Genomic DNA, 16776 nt, shown 5'->3' on the forward strand with positions numbered 1-16776 from the left:
ACGATGTCCATCAAAGGAGTTTGTAGCTAACGGAAAACATAGTATAAAACTGAGAGTAATGACGTTTTAAGATTTAGGACAATTGACATCACTTAGTAGGATAATGGTTGGTTTTGTTATTGTTGTATTACCTTTCCTTCTAATAGCTCTTATCTGACACAATACTATAAAAAGGTTTTTTTTTTTTTTTTTTTCTTTTTTCGGGACTAGCAAAACTGCTCAACATCAAGGCCCTTGCTCCTTTATGCTTGCACATTGCATTCTTTGGTTAAAATCATTTGGATCATGTCATTAACTTAGCTGCAATCTTTTAATTAGAAAAATGTCATACTTCTTTTGAATTTAAGGAACAGAACAGAGAAGAATTCATCTGAGAAGATCGTTTGTTGAAGCAATCGAAACACATGCCTTACTGAAGAAACCAAGACCGGCTTTCTACAAGCACCATTCACCCCTTTAGACCATCTTTCATTTTAGCTCAGAAAATTTAGGTTTTAACTTTGAAATAACTTTTTTGCTTTAACCTTTATGGGTTAAAATTTTAGGCCTGGATTATTAAAGAATGAATTTAGGCTTTTTTTTTTTCTTAAAACAACTTTTTAAAAGAAAAAATTATGTAGACTATCCTAATTTAATTTTACGAACATTTTAATCTAAAAATATTTAGATTCCGACAAATATTGAAAAATCTTTAACCGACACCATGAAACTCGTGAAATACTATAAAAAAATATGAAACACATAAAAGAATATATATATTTTTAATTAATTTAGCCGTTGAATTTAAATTTGAATCGTTAGATTTTTTTTTTTATCGTTAGACTTCATCAAATTAGATCTTAACCGTTGGATTCACTGAATTTATAAATATAATGCTGAAAAAAAATATACATATGTGGTGGGCTAGCCCTATTAATCCTGGGCTAAATTTGGCCCAAAAATGAGTTTTGAGTTTTAACTTATATTTGCCCCAAGAGTTAGAGCAAGTTTGGATAAGTTTAGAATCTAAAATTTGAATTTTACTCTAAGCATTGGAGTAGGTCTTAGGACAAAGCATTATTAGGACACATGCTAAGTCAAGCATGGCCAACCTTCCATCTTAATCCTCTTTACGCAAAGTCCAACTTTTTATATTAGGCAAATAAGTGGACTTGCCCAAGATTAAACCGTAAGAACCTGATGAACTGTGAAAAAAAATCTGATCGAATTCGCTAGTTATATCTCGTCGAAATCTATTTACATTTCCTGACTACATATGTCTCAGATATCGTCAACCTTCGCTCTAATCGACCTTCCTACGAATGAAAATCTGGTTTTGTAACAGCTTTGTTGCAGAATAAGAAGATCATCTTCAATCTCCAAGGCAAAAAAGAAAAACGAGATCTTCATGATCCGAACCTCTGGTGGAATCTCAGGAAATTAGTTTTCTATTTGTAAAGCTTCACATCATCATTCGATCGCCACCTACACTTCTTCCCTCGTTATTTCTTTATCATATTTTGAATTGTCTATATAAAAAAAAAGAACAATTACATTTTTTTTCTTGGACACGACACATGTTTCTCGCAAATTTATCAGTGTTATTGATATATGTATCCACATTAACGACTATATATACAATTCGTGCTGCATAAAGTTTATAGTAAAGTAATATTGTTCGTTTATATATGGCACTAATTAAAATGGTGGTATAGCAAAATGAAGCAAACAGATGCTAAAAAGAAAGATATAAATAATCGAGGCCAAGAATAATATGCGTAAGTAGCGTTATAGCTTCATTTATTGGGGAATATAGTACACGCACACGCCCTAATTAAAGATGATCAAGTACTTCTCTCGATTTTTTTTTTGTCACTTGATTAATAATTTAGTGCAAGTAAATGGCCAAGAAGGACATGAGTGTTGCTCCAACCAGAGATCCAACTGCGTTCATGTTGCTTCCGCTAGGTGCTGGGGTAGAAGCTTCAGGGCCAGCTGCAGCGGTGGGGGTGGCAGCGGTGGTGGCTGCAGAGGGGGTGGCTGCAGCGGTGGTGGCTGCGGCGCCCTTTACAGGTGCAGCGGCCATTGCTGCGCTGATGCAGACAGCAACTACAAGGACAACCAAGGCAATGTTCTTCATGGCCATTTTGTGGGTGGCGTGCAGTCGGTCGAGGGATCGAAAACACGCCTTGTAATCGGAATGTTAAGAATTTAGAGAGGTATGTATTGATCGATCTCGTAGTAGTTTGTAGCTGTACTGAGGAAATTAGGGAGGGACTTGGGGGTTATATATAGCTTTGGAGTTTCTAACTATGGAGGAGCATTTGGTTATTTTTGGGATAAATCTGTTGGGTTTTTGTTTGAGGTGGGGATGGGTTCTTATGTACGTGTATGGTTTGCATGAACTACGGCGTCTAGAATGGTATAACAAACTAACATAAGCAAGCGACTTGTATAGATGGCATATAGAGCGTTCACCCTGCTATCCCAATATGGTTTGTATCTAATAAAAGCTAACAAATTAAACTAAGGCTGGTTTTATTGATAGGAATGCTATTGAGCTCGTTTAGAAGAATTTTTGAAATGACTGAAAACGTTTTCAGAAAAATGTTCTTGAATTCCAAAAAACATTTAATGTGTTTCCTGCCAGATGCACCATTTATGTGCTTCCCTTCCATTTTACTCAAGATTGATTTAAAAAATATTTTCACAAAAAACGTTTTCAGCTATTTTAAAAGCACTTCCAAACAAGTCATTGACACTCAAAAAGATGATTTTGTACTTTCTCATGAGTAAATTTTTTCTTTCTAAATATAAGAAGTTTTAAAAAATGCATAATAATTTTTTTAAAGTTCCAATAATAACACCCTTATTGATTTCTCATAATTTGTTAAACACAACCTACATATTGAAAACAAATGCACATTTACTTTTTTGTTTAGGAATTGTATTAGGACACTCAATAGACATACCCACTACTCTCACCCGCACCCTCTCTACGTAACACCGTTTTCTAGTAGGAGACAACTGAAATTTTGAATTGCCAGCAACAATACTTCACTTCAACATTGAAATATTTCAATCATTACGGGTAGCTCTGTGGTTGGCAATGAATTATAGGTCCGTAGTCTACGTGGCACATTGGGGTTTGATTTTGAGTACTTATGAATCACACAATAATAGTTAGAAAGAGGTTAAATGTCTCTGTGAGTCTTTACAGTCTGCAGATGGATATATTGCCGTGCTAAAACCACCAACTAATCCTTATTTAAGAAAAATATTGCAATATTTCAACAATCAATGACTACATATACCTTGTATTTTCAATTAGGAACTACTGAAATAAGTTCAACTATTCCGTTGCTTGTGAAGAAACTATAGATATAAAGCTCTGCCAAAATTTTCACGTGACTTTACTTTGTACTTTCAATAAGGGACGTAAAGAAGTCCGAATATTTGGTTGCGTTATGGTTGAAACAATAGACATATTATGTTACATCTCTACCGAAATATCTTCACGTTTCTCTTCATTGTTTGCCTACCGAAAACTGGCTCGTGATTCTTCTAGTCATGCCTGAAATGGATGAGAGATTTTTCGATGTGACTTGAATACGAAGTAGTACATCACGTGTCATTATACAAATAGTGCGATATGCGTGTTAAAAAGTTAAGTAACTTAAAAATTAAAACTTCCCACCACTTATATAAAAACACGTGATGTACCATCCGTATTCTAATCATAATGAAAAATTTCTTCATACAAAGAGTAGGTTTACTTGTTCATTATGAAGCCATGTCCCGTGGTTAATTTAGGGTTTCACCAATAGTATGACGTTGTTTACTTGTTCATCGGTGTGCGTGATTATATATGTATTTTTAACTTCCAAAACAGCATGACCAAGCGGCCCATAATATTTTATAACGTGGTCCAACAATTTTTTGAGAAAATAGTTGAACCACGCGATTGGTCCAATAAACCAATCCAAGCCTAAGACTTCGAGATTTGATCCATGGTCCAAATCCCATTTAAAGAAATCAAGGTTTGTGGTCCACAAAATAGAAATGTTTTGGTGGGATGAGGATCTCTTTGTGAAGATCTTAGGTATCAATTAATCTTAATTATTTGTTGTACATTATGCGGTCAACTTTTGTTAGGAACTATTTGTGTTCAATTTTAAATAAAAAATGCAGAATGACTGATAAATGGATACGATAAACGCAACTAGTTGACCAAATCCTCACCGGATAGTATCCTGTTCCGTTTTGGTGGTCCGGAGAAATCTCACGCGTGGAAAAAACTAAAATGATAAGGATCAAGATTCAGACGTGATGAGAAAAAATGATATCCAATTCGAGGAAATAATGGTCTACGGTCCACGGAAGGAAAAAGTCTATGATTCTTCTAAAGATATTTGGAGATCAGCATAAGGGAAACTCAAATAGCTAGGCAAGAAATAAAGCCAATAAACCCCGAAAAGGCATGAGTATTCCAAGAAGAGTTGATTGTCGAACATCACACTACAAAATTGGAGCAGTCGAGGAAGGAAGGCTTTTCAAATGGACAAACTTGAGGGACAATAAGTTGCCGATCGACCTAGGGCTATGAAGCTTGAAGGAAAAAAGAGAGTCTCTCTCGTGAAAAAAAAAAAAAAAAAAAAAAACACTTCATATTTCTTGTACTGTTGGAAATAAAGTATAGAGAAAAAGAAATAGATGACGAAACAAATTAATTGGTAAATCATGAAGAATAAATTTGAATAAATACTGTAGTTTCATTTACTGGGGAATATATTACACGTGCACCTAGGATTCAAAGATGAAGTATTTCTCTCATTTTTTTTTTTTTTTCACTATCATCAATAATTTAGTGCAAGTAAAGGGCCAAGAAGGACAAGACTGAAGCTCCGACCAGAGATCCAACGGCGTTCATGTTGCTTCCATTAGGTGCTGGAACAGAAGCATCGGAGATGGGAGCTGCGGAGGGGGTGGCAGCTGGGGTGGCGGCTGCAGCCTTTAGAGGTGCAGCAGCCATAGCTGCGGACATGCAGACAGCAACCACGAGGACAACCAAGGCAATCTTCTTCATGGTCATTTTGCGGGTGGCGTGTGGTCGGTCGATGGATCGAAAACAAGCCTTGCAATTGGAATGTTAGGAGGCTTGTAGAAGTCGGTAGCTGTCCTGAGGAAGATAGGAAGGCAGACGGAGATATATATAGCTTTCTACGGAGGAGGGTTTTGTTATTTTTGGGATGAAATCTGTTGGATTTTGTGTGAGGTTTGGAAGGGTTAGTAGTAGTACGTACGTGTATGGTTTTTGCATGAACAACGCCTACATGCATGGGTATAACAAACTAACAAATTAAGTAATAAATGTCAAGATTAGAGGAGGATTTACTAACAATATTCATGCCCATTTTTGTATCATTGTATGTGATGGTAGTACGAGAGAAAATCAAGTAAGGTGATTTGAACACATGAATTGAAGATTCACAGATGCTCTGGTTAGAAGATGCAACTATGAGATGGAGGGTCAACGCAAAATGGGTAGATGAAGACCTAAAAAGACTTGGAAATTAACCTTAAGAAAAGATATGGAGTACTTGGAGCTAACAGAAAACATGGTGCAAAACTAATCCAGTGGTGTCCTAGGATTTATAGAGCCGACCTCACTTAGTGTTATGTTGCTGTATGTGAGGGTAATAGCATGCATAATTACATGTTGAAAATGCTAAAGAGATCACATTCTTGTGCTACAATTATGTAGCTAGTCCGATGTGGCAAGTGTAAAAACTTAATTCCGTCACCAATAAACCTATAAAAGGATCACATTCAAATTGGATCGGCCTAATGTAAATCATTTATCATCAAATTATCGAACTCATGGCATTTTTAGATCATCAACCTTATTTGATCAAATTGACACCTAATAAGCATCAAATCCGTACAAGTTAATGTTGGATTATCTTAACACCTAAACAAATTAAATTCCTTAATAGTACGTGCTTAATTTTCTTGAAATGTTTGTATAGTCTTATATAACTATAAGTAATTTTTGAAGAAAAACTTGGATAAGAGTATTCAACCACGCTAGCCGTAGAACATTTTTATAAAAAACGTTAAGACTCTTTTGTCAGACTAGTGTGTGCAAAAAATTGTGTGAAAAAGGTGGTGACAATTTACTCCCAAAAAAATATGAATGCAAATACTAAGTTTTTTTTTTTATTATTTTTTTTTTTTTTAAGGGGATCACTTGGTGGATTCGTTGTAGCCAGTTCATCATTTTGGAGGTCCGGAAGACTCATTGAGACACTTTATCCTTCTCTTGAGCACCCATCATGAAATTCACTAACGCCAAAAATCAAACTCAAGACATATAGTCTAAAATACGAACTTAAAATTCATCCTCAACCTGCCACCCCGTAGTTGTTGAATGTAAATACAAAGTTGACTGTAGAGTAAAATAATATAGGATTTAAATAAAATTTCCCATCAAGAAATCTTTGAAGTGAAAGCAAGTCGACATATTTCCTTCTTTCTTTTCTTTTCTTTGGTAAAGCATCATTTTTAAACTTTCTTTACTCAACGGTCTAGATATCGCCACCCTACTCAACAAGGACAACCACCGACCAATAGAGCCGTTATGGGGACCATAGAAAAGAAGCAAAAGGCTGACATGTCACCTCATTAAACAAAAATTGAAGATTTTAAGTTTATTTACAAAAATTAAAATTAAAAGGGTCTATAAATACATGTCTCTCCAGGTTTTCAACTCAACAGAAACACAATCTCTCCTCTCTCTCTCTCTCTCTCTCTCTCTCTCTCTCTCACACAGTTCACTCAATCCATTATCTGTTCTTCCTCTCTAGAAATGGCGCAAGTTGGCATCTGCAAAGCTGTGTTCTTGATGGTAATCGCCATTGTGCTTGTCTCAGTTAGGGCTCAGGATGGCGCACCGGCACCATCACCGGCATTGGACGCTGGAGCCGGAGTTCCAGTGACAATTTCCGGCGCTTTTGTTTACTCTTCGGTGCTCCTCTCTCTCTTTGCGCTGTTGAGGTATTAGGGAGATTCAAGACTGAGACCGCTATTTAAACATTGTGGTATTTTTTTGTGTTCTTTTGGAGATGGATTTCACCATTTGTTGTGGATGTTATATTGCTTCATCATAATATATATACAGTAGTGGTCTGAATCTGCTATTTTTGGCCTTCAATACTGCATTTCTAGCGCCAGCGGCCGCAGTCTAGCGGCCATGGCCATCTACTTGGCCCCGATCTGGCAACATTCTATCACGTATTTGAAGTTTAGAAGCTAACTTCGACGCAATGCCTACTTTAGAAGCTAACAGGGACGAGAACTGTTCAGAAGAATTACATTTAACATTCCTACTCACATAAGTTCAATACCTCCGGGCAAATAAGAACCAAACTTGCAGCCAGCGTCCACTTGAGAATGTTAAAATCAACCAACCTAGAGTATTCATATATCTAACAATGGCAATGGTGTTGTGTAAGGGAATTCTTACTTGAATTTCCCATAGTGTCTACACCAATAGCAATTCTAACTTCTTGTTGATCTCAAATATTTCGGATTTTTAAGATACTGTATACTGGAATCTCCAGCACAACCTTTACCTTGTTGTTTGACCTCAACCAAGAATCAGTACAAATATTTCGGAATTTGCTGATCCTCTTAACTCGTCATCCAGCAATATATAACTAATCCTCGAGGTTGGTTGTCGAAAAACAACAACCAACATCCATATCTTGACGAATGATTTCTAACTAACCGATAACTTGGCTCAGTATTTCTAGAGTTTGAAGTTCGCGTTGGGCTTAAGTTTGACTTCTTACTGGCGGGAGGTGCACAGTGCGTCCATAGTACAGAGTGCTGGAAGCTAAACCTTAGACATTATAGAGGGTAGGAAGTTGGGTTCTATAAAGATGCGGGTTCTATAAAGATGCACACTCACAATTTCTGAGAAGTAGCTCAACTGTAATCCAGATGATACTCAAACAATTCAACTGATTGAACACAACAAATGCTTAAAAAAAAACCAAACTGTACGCCATGATAACAAACTGTTCAGATAATTCATAACGAAAGTGATCCATGTTGCTGAGGGGCCGTTTAATAACCATTTCACTTTCAGCTTTCAGTTACCAAACAAGATTTCAATTTTCAAAAAAGTGAAACAAAAACTGAAAATTGAAAATGAAATGGTTATCAAACGGCCTCTAAAGATTACAACACACAATTCACACTGAACATAAAGGAGAAAAAAGCAGATCCATCTCTATGTTCTCGACAATATGAAACATCTCGAATGTAAATTCTCAAAGTTATCAGATTCATACAACTCATGCCAAGAATTACAATTTCGCTATGCCGTTCCCAATTAATGGCATTATTGATTTACTCATTCAAAATGAAGAACTATAGAATTCAACAGAGAGATTATATCACTACAACAACAAAATTTGAAACTCTAACGCCTCAAATTTCCAAAAATTCATCTCTTTTCCTCAGTACCAATGCCTATTCCCTCACCTAAAGATTAATCCTTTTGGATCAATCATCCAATTATCCAACTATCCAAGTGTAACCCAGTTTCTCCAATCACCTAATATATACTAACAAAATCGAAATATAATCAAAAAAGATACAAAATTTAACTCATACCCATCAATCTACTTGCTCTTAGCATCTTTACCATCTTTAGCAGCTTCACCTTCACCGGCAACGGCACCGGCACCTGCCTCCTCCAGCTTCTTCTTATTCTTCTCTATGGCCGCAGCAACTTCACCCGGCATGTACTTCTCGTCATGCTTGGCCAAAACCTCCGTGGCGGCAAAGTAGCACTCGCCGCTCCTAGCCTTTTCCGATATGCTTTTCGTCGAAATTTCCCTCCGAATCTCCTCCGTGAAAGGCTTCACAAATCCCTCCACCACCACCGAGTGGCCCTCCCGGAACAAATCGGGCAATGATCCCTTGTACCGGACCAAGATATCGGTCATCAAATCGGTGACGACGAACTCCATCTCCGGCGAGGAAGACGGCTGGACAACGCTACCTTCAAGGACGAGGCCGCCGACCCGGAACTTGCTCTTGCTAGGGTTTGCGGAGTATTTCTCGATAGCGTCGGTTGGAGTGACGTAGAAGACGAGCTGGTCTTGGAAGCTGTTGAGGACGATGACAATGAATCCGGCGATGCAGCTGAAGGTCAGGGCGTACGGTCCAGAGGCGGCGGGTTTGGAGCTGGCGAGCCCGGGCTCCGATGTCGACGGGTTTGGGGCGGGTCGGACCGCGGCGGGTGGTGGAGAGGAAGCGGAGAGTGAAGGGGAGGTGGGGATTTGATGGAGGGTGGAGATGGGGGGTGGAGAGGAGGGAGAAGATGGAAGGTGGAGATTTGAATACGGGGTGGTGGTGGATCGGGGTTGTGGTGCGGAGGAGGTGGGATTTGAGGCGGAGGGCGATGCGAGTGGCCATTTGGATTTGTGGGGGAATTTTCTCGTGAAAGTGATGGAAAATTGGGGTGGAAAAGTGAAGGGGAACGTCTAGGGGTTTGGAGAGGTAGAAGAAGCAGCGTCTCTACAGAAGCTCTCTGTTTTTGGTCAAAGGGACTTCGGAAGGATAGGAAGGGAATTTGGAATTTTTTTTTTGGTTTTTTTTTTTTTAAAATTTAGGGCATATTTGATAATGTATTACAAACGTTTTGATTTTAGGAGGTGATTTTTACACTTAGTTTTTAGCTTTTTATATACATTAAAAAAACACATTGAAATGTGTATAGTATTAATATATAAAATGTAGAAAAATAAATCTATGTTGTTAGTAATATTTTTATAATATAAATTGTTGGATGGCAATGGTTGTGGTGGATTATAAGTGATAGGTAATATTGAATAAGGAGGGATAAATGATGATTGCAATTATGAATTCTTGTATAAAAGAACACATCAATTTTAATTAATTTAACTGCACACATCTGTATTAAAAAATAAAATAAAATTCAAACTCGCTACAATGTTATGAAAATTTCTTCTCTAATGTAGGGTATTGATTCTTCGCGTAAAGCCCTTTGCAATACTAGCCAAACCACTAGCCCCTAAAATATAGGAATTAGCCCTTCTATTGAAGTACGGATTGGATGTTGATATGTACAAGCCAAGGTTAGGTGACTAAGGGAGATTATATTTAGGGATGTAATATCTACATACCCAATTTTACTTCTCACACACTTTTCTAATTTTCGGTCGTCGAATTGGATAAATTGAAGATGATCAACGGACAGAAATTAACAAGATGTGTGAGAAATAATTTGGGGTGTATGGATAACACACCCCTATATTTACACACCTCAAATTACTTCTTTCACACATTTTTAATATTTTTTTATCAAGTGTTAGTGATGTGTAAAAAATATTAAAAAATTAAAAATACGTAGGAATTTGAGATGTGTGAATATAATCTCTTTATACTAAAAAAAAAGGTAGATAAAAAACTCAATTCCCTCTCTTCTCTTCTCTTCTCTCTCTCTCTCACTCCTCTCTCTATATAAACCATATCAGCTCCACCGTTTACCCTCAATTCAGTCGTAGTTCCGTCAAACTCTTTTGAACCCAAAAATCTTGGAGCTTTTTGGACTGGTGGGTCAAAAGCTTCTCCATGGATTCTCAGGTGTTGGTGGCTCTCGCGCTCTCACTCGTGGGTGGACTCAGTACTTCACTCGGTCAGTACATAAAGACCCGTGGTTGTTCATGCTCTGCTGAAATTTCAGCTGCCCATTTCAGCAATTTCACATTGAATTACCCCATTTATTGAATTTTGTTGTTCTTGTTTATTTTATCTAGAATGGTTTCCTAAATTTGCTTCTGGGTTTTTCTTATTTTTGGGTTTTGGATTCAAATTTGTTTCCTTTGTTTGACTTTTTTTTTTAAATAGAATCTTTTGATGGAAGTATTATTAATATTGATTACTTTGCTGGAGCTGGGGCTGGTTAAATTAGCTTCTTATAGTTTCGATTACGGTTGAATTGACTCCATCAAGTTGCCGTGGAATTGAGGTTTAATGGTATTAACTTATGATACTAGAATTGATCGGATAGACAAAGATATCGAAATGCAGCTCAATTGACTTTGTTTTCGAAAAAGGTTCATTTGACGTTTTTAGAGCAAATTTACTCTATCAAGTTATTGTGAAATTGAGCTCTAAGGCTTTTAACTTGTAATTGATGATGATGGAATTGCGAGGATTTGTTCCAATTGTTTTGTGTGCAAGTTTTTGGTATTGATCCTGGTGCCAAAAAAAGGATTTTTGCTCATGTTTCTTATGGAATTCCTTAATTTATCATGTTCACCTCAATGCTTAGTTGATCAGTTTATGATCTGGAGCCTAATTCTGAACCATGGAATGTGGAACAGGTGCGCTTTTTGTAATTGTCAATGAAACTCCTAATTTGAAGAAGCTCGGGCTTTTACAGGTGCTCCGATTTCATTTCCTCAAATGCCGACTTGTTTTTTCTGTCTGCTAATGTCATTTTCTTCCTTTCGGAAGATTGAATCATTGTGTTGACTTAATTGCTTACATCTTCTTCTCCCTTCCAGCCGATATGTACGTGTCGCCAATGTATTTTACTCTACGATAAATGTTACTCTTTACGTTTAACTTAGCAAATATGCATCTGACATTGATGACATTTTGTGATCCTTTTGAATTGATGTGATATAGTCAGGATGTGCTTAGGGAACCAAGATCCATCTAAACCTCTGATGTTCTGTCTACAGGGTTTTGCCGCAGGTCTGATGCTAAGCATATCATTCCTAGATTTGGCTCACAACGCTATAAACTCAATTGGCTTTTTAAAAGCCAACCTATGGGTAAGTTATGTACTTCAATGTTCATCTGATTTAATAGTGGAGCCAGGAAGTTCTTAATGGGTAGGCAACTATTTACTTATTTGGCTGGAGCCAGTAAATATAGGTAAAATGTAGGTATATTTTCTACAACAGCTAGCTATACCTCATGGTAGCCACCCCCTGGCTCCGCCCTCAAATTCTGATTCACTTGGGTTTGAATACATCAGTTTTATGACATGTGTTGTCCCTGTTTCCTCTTAAGAATTGGATTAAAATTTATTGGCGGTGCAGTTTTTTGGAGGTGTCATATTCTTTGCTATCATTGCCAATTTTATCCCAGAACCAACTCTTGCTCCTATTTCAAAGGTATTGATTATCTCTTCTCCTAATTTAGCATGTTGTGGATACTTTTACATATGACTGGGAATTACACATCCACCCAGAATATTGAAGGTGTGTTTGACCGTAAGACAATGTGCTTAACAACAGAAAAGTGGAGATGAAGGGGGCAAGGACACTTTGAAAAAGCATCGACGTCAAGTTTTATTCAGTGGGATAGTAACAGCAATAGGTATTACTACATTATTGAGATGTTTAAATCACCTTCCACATCCAGACAGTTATTTGAATTAGAAAATGAAATTAATCTTTACTTATTTGTGGAATTGGAAATATTAGTTATTTTTCATATGTTTGTAGTCTAAGTGTGCATGATAAATTAAATTTGTGGTACTCAATTCTATGATTAGCAAAGCCTATTTCATGTCTTTGCGTGCATACAAGAAGAATAAAACCCACCCCTCTGCCACTCCACCCACATGCCACCCTACCCAAGGCCTAAGGGTGTTCTACTCTACATCATTTGCATATTTTGAAAGTCTTTCATGGCTTGTAGCAATGCTTTTTAGTTTCTAGTTTCTAGAGATTTTTTTTTCCTTCGGAGGAATAAAGTCTGAGCAAATAGTATACTTCAGTAATATGCTTAATTTGTATACTTTATCCCTTATGAAATGGAACATCCGGTCAATTGAATTGCAGGCATAAGTTTACACAATTTTCCGGAAGGAATGGCTGTGTTTCTTGGATCAATGAAGGTAACTCAAGCTTAAGTTTTCATAGTACTTGGACTTGGAGTATTTAGTTAATTCTAGTTTGAATTAGATAGATGAAGTCATGCTTATTTTATTTTGAGTTTTATGTTCTGTGTTTGATTTAACATAAACTTAATAATTATGTCTGAAAAAAGTGTCTTCATCAATGATCAGAGTTTCTTTAATTCATGATGTGTAATATTAATGCTATTTTCATTTTAGTTATTTTAAAAAATGTTGTTGAAAACAGAATGCGAGGTGTCTATGACCTTTAAATTATTTTTTTATTACCAACCATTTGGTATACTTCGTGACCTAAATGGCTAAATCAGATCTATTGTTTTCCAGTTGGTAAAACTTTCTTCTTTTCTTCCTTGTGATGCATTTTTAGCGTTATTACCCACAAGTGAATATGTTCCTGGACACTCAGCTGCTGCTAAAAAAATTCATGTTGTCTTGGAAATATGTTGCTTTCTTCTTGAAGCACAACTTCTGAAGTTGCGGTGTCTAGTTTGGAACTCTTTTCTAAATCTACTCTTGTTTGTGATCTAAGACAAGTTGAACTTGATTAGATGCTTACTGATCCTGCTTTCTACGTATCTTTTTTCATAGTGCATATTACTTTTGATTGCATAGTCTTTTCATCTATGGGACTGATGATTATGGATGCAGCAAGAATAATTTAGATATCTGTTTGCGGACTATAATTACAGCTGATGCTAATTGTTGCATACAATTCCTGCTTATTCCATAATTCATTGTAGGGCCTTCGTGTTGGTGTCAACTTGGCCTTGGCCATTGCCTTACACAACATCCCAGAGGTATATTCTCTATATCTTGTACCGTTTTGTGTTACCCTAACTGCTTGCACTCTGCCATGGATTGATTTAAAGTTTGGGTTTGGACTATAGAACTATTATTTCATTGTGTATTATGTGGTGACAACTTTTTCTATTCTAGGGCGTTGCTGTGGCACTTCCTGTGTACTTTGCAACTCAGAGGTGAGAATTTATGAAGCCATCGTCTAGTTCAGCACTTGAAGTACTTGTGATGTTGACAATGAAAATTTTCACTCATTTTAAAATAACTATTATCTTTAATAAGTTCGAAATTAAGTTTTTACTCCATTTCTATGAATAATAAAAAAAAACTTCTTTTGGTGCCCATTTCTACACATGACTTCTACGCTTTGTTCATTTTCTTGTGCAAAGTAGTGATAAAATTATTGAATGGTGGGTTTTCTGCATGTCCCAGCAAATGGCAGGCATTCAAATTAGCAACGCTTTCTGGTTTCGCTGAGCCTTTGGGTGTCGTAATTGTAGGTATGCGAACTGTCAAAACAACCTTTAGATATCTTTCTTTTACCAGTCTTAAAGGGTAGGGTGGATGTAAAATAGGTGCTTGAGTCCTGAAATTCTTGAAGGCAACTTGTTAATGGGTGTCACTTTTGCTACAGCCTATCTATTTCCGAGCAGCTTGAGTCCTGAAATTCTTGAAGGCCTGCTGGGATCAGGTTTGCAAATCAATGGTTCTCATCTAAAGCAGATTACTTTGTATGAAAATTTAGTTACCATTTACTTTTGTTGTGACAGTTGGTGGAGTGATGGCTTTTCTAACGCTGCATGAGATGCTGCCCTTGGCGTTTGATTATGCGGGGCAGAAGCAAGCAGTCAAGGCCGTGTTTTTGGGAATGGCCTTCATGTCTGCAAGGTAATACTGGCGTTATAAATATATAATGAAAAATATCTGAGTCTGTCGCTGTTAGAACTTAGAAGTGCATATATAGTGTTGGGCCTCATCAAAAGAGGAGCTCTTTAAGAAGGATTTTTTTCAAAGTACATCGCTGTTTAATTTCAATCAGATTCAATATCTAGAACAAGAAGTTTAGAGCCTGAGGATCTGATATTATAAGTTTTGCTTATATCAGATAACTTTCTCCTTGCCTGTTTTGCAGCCTATATTTTCTTGAGATCAGCCTGCCTCAGGAGATGAGCTTGTAGCTGCATTCTACAGGTCCTGCCCGATAGTATTGTCATTGTTCAACTCTGTACTCCCATGATGGGCAACTGGCACTGAATACCTGTACTGTTTTTAGACCCGCGCGTTGATAGCTCATATGGTTTCGGCACAAAGAAGGTTTTACTGTGACCGTCCCGAAGATAGGAGTTCATACTCGGTATAAGAGAAATGTACTTGTCCATTAAAAGGATGTAAAATAGTGTATGGAACTTGATTTCTTCAATAAAGTCTACTCTTTCATTTACACGAGAATTTCAAGTGTCTAACAGGTTGCATTGGTTGGTTATGCTTTGGAAGGTAATATAATGATGCTCATGGCCTTTAATAGGAGAGATTGCCGTGACACCTGTTGTATACAACATTGTGTGTATAGCACACATCACGTGATTTTTACTGAAAAAGGCATGAAAAAGTCTGTGTGATCTATCTCTTTGTCCCACCTTGTTAGATGAATGCCACATGCGGCCGTCTATACACAAGTTTTTCTCCTAAAATCCTAAAAGAGACTATGGATCAAATTCCCATCCAAGCATGCCTTAAGGATGGGAATAAGATCTTCTCTGAATCCGATCCAAATCTGTTTGTTCAACCGAAAATCGAACGACTAGGAATTAATTAACTTTCTTTTTTGCTTTTTCCTATTCATCTCTCTCTCTCTCTCTCTCTCTCTCTCTCTCTCTCTCTCTCGGAGAACTTGGTTCTAGTTGTGGACAACCAGAGGTTGGAAGACGACGGTGTGGGCATGGTGGGTCGGCAATCGTACCAACACCCATCGAAGAATGCAGAGAATTGAGGATCCGGAGATAATCCCGACCCTTAAAGATGGGATACTTACATTTACTCCAACAACAGATTCCATGACCTGTGCGCTGTGCCATGGATTTGATCAGGCATTATCTCTGCCTCTCGTATTATCATCTTCTTTCATCCTCTCCTCTCATTATTCTTTTTGTCTTATTCTCTATGTAAAAAATTTAAAATAAGATGTAAACATGGTGTAATCGCAACCGTTTAAATAAGAAATGATGAAAGATGAGAGAGATTAGAAGGAGAGATAATTCTACTCCTTATTATTTTGATGCTTTAGGCTTGGCATCGATCATAACACGTTGCAAACAAAGGAAAAGACAGGAAAAGACATGTAATTAAAAAAAGGCATGAAAAAAGGAAAGGAGAGAGAGAAAAACAACAAATGAAAGTTAGCATAATTGATAGCTTTTGTATGCAACATGCTGTGACATGCAAACTGCAAAGCACAACACTTCCAAGTTTTACGAAAATTCTAGAATAGACTGGCCAATAACATAAATTAAGTGGAGCCTAGATTCTCTTCAGATTTTTGTATTTGTTGTATTTGAAGCTGACAGATTAAGTGATCCGGATTACTCATTTTAAATTTTATAATCTGCATTAGCCCATTAGATAGGTTTATCTCACGTTAACTAAGGGTCGAGATATCTTTCCCTTCAACAAATCTTTGAACTCCAAACATAAAGATTCGAAAATAACCTCAAATTCAAAAATATACATTTTTGAATTTTTCTAAGGGTTGTTTTATTGACACCCCACAATCTTATAAATACACCCTACATTTAAAATTATTCTTTTAAATTCCAATTTTAACCTTACTTCTGCTAAGCCACCCCACCTGTTCAAAACAACAATAACATTTCACCTAACTGACATCTTGCTCACCCTTCGCCACTTCTAGTCTGAGCACTCCATTCCCTCATCTTCCTCTCCCCCTTCCCCCCCTTTCGTTCTGCGAGGCCTTTAGCAGTTTGTAGAAACTGCAATTTCAAATGTCATACTCAAGGATGTCTACTTGA

General features: G+C 37.0%; 4 protein-coding genes across 4 annotated transcripts; 1 reads left to right on the forward strand and 3 right to left on the reverse strand.

The window, feature by feature from the left end:
* Positions 1–1749: 1749 nt before the first annotated feature.
* On the reverse strand, positions 1750–2233 carry LOC103967853. The gene has a single exon (XM_009381173.3). The coding sequence runs from the start codon at positions 2123–2125 to the stop codon at positions 1868–1870; it is 258 nt and encodes an 85-aa protein (XP_009379448.2). The 5' UTR covers positions 2126–2233; the 3' UTR covers positions 1750–1867.
* Positions 2234–4711: 2478 nt separating this feature from the next.
* LOC103967854 lies at positions 4712–5159 on the reverse strand. Its single transcript, XM_048569936.1, has one exon. The coding sequence runs from the start codon at positions 5069–5071 to the stop codon at positions 4844–4846; it is 228 nt and encodes a 75-aa protein (XP_048425893.1). The 5' UTR covers positions 5072–5159; the 3' UTR covers positions 4712–4843.
* A 3119-nt stretch (positions 5160–8278) lies between these two features.
* LOC103964892 (cytochrome c-type biogenesis protein CcmE homolog, mitochondrial-like) lies at positions 8279–9585 on the reverse strand. The gene is given in 2 exon segments (XM_009377888.3): positions 8279–9212; positions 9214–9585. Coding segments are annotated over 2 exon segments (798 nt in total). The 5' UTR covers positions 9469–9585; the 3' UTR covers positions 8279–8669.
* Positions 9586–10496: 911 nt separating this feature from the next.
* Positions 10497–15191, forward strand: LOC103967855 (zinc transporter ZTP29). Its single transcript, XM_009381174.3, has 12 exons — positions 10497–10711; positions 11403–11461; positions 11766–11858; positions 12129–12203; positions 12327–12408; positions 12876–12931; positions 13693–13749; positions 13889–13929; positions 14183–14250; positions 14385–14441; positions 14521–14638; positions 14883–15191. The coding sequence occupies exons 1-12, from the start codon at positions 10648–10650 to the stop codon at positions 14926–14928; spliced, it is 816 nt and encodes a 271-aa protein (XP_009379449.2). The 5' UTR covers positions 10497–10647; the 3' UTR covers positions 14929–15191.
* The last annotated feature ends 1585 nt before the right edge of the window (positions 15192–16776 follow it).

This window comes from the organism of the source record quoted next, unplaced genomic scaffold, assembly GCF_019419815.1.
Source record: "Pyrus x bretschneideri cultivar Hongxiangsu unplaced genomic scaffold, Pyrus_bretschneideri_v1 Contig51, whole genome shotgun sequence".
In the NCBI taxonomy this organism is placed as follows: domain Eukaryota; kingdom Viridiplantae; phylum Streptophyta; class Magnoliopsida; order Rosales; family Rosaceae; genus Pyrus; species Pyrus x bretschneideri.

Coding starts and splice junctions, on each gene's coding strand:
- LOC103967854 (XM_048569936.1), bottom strand. CDS start 5,071: ATGACCATGAAGAAGATTGCCTTGGTTGTCCTCGTGGTTGCTGTCTGC.
- LOC103967855 (XM_009381174.3), top strand. CDS start 10,648: ATGGATTCTCAGGTGTTGGTGGCTCTCGCGCTCTCACTCGTGGGTGGA. Junction 11,859..12,128: donor TTTTAAAAGCCAACCTATGG/GTAAGTTATGTA, acceptor TTGGCGGTGCAG/TTTTTTGGAGGTGTCATATT. Junction 14,639..14,882: donor ATGGCCTTCATGTCTGCAAG/GTAATACTGGCG, acceptor CCTGTTTTGCAG/CCTATATTTTCTTGAGATCA.
- LOC103967853 (XM_009381173.3), bottom strand. CDS start 2,125: ATGGCCATGAAGAACATTGCCTTGGTTGTCCTTGTAGTTGCTGTCTGC.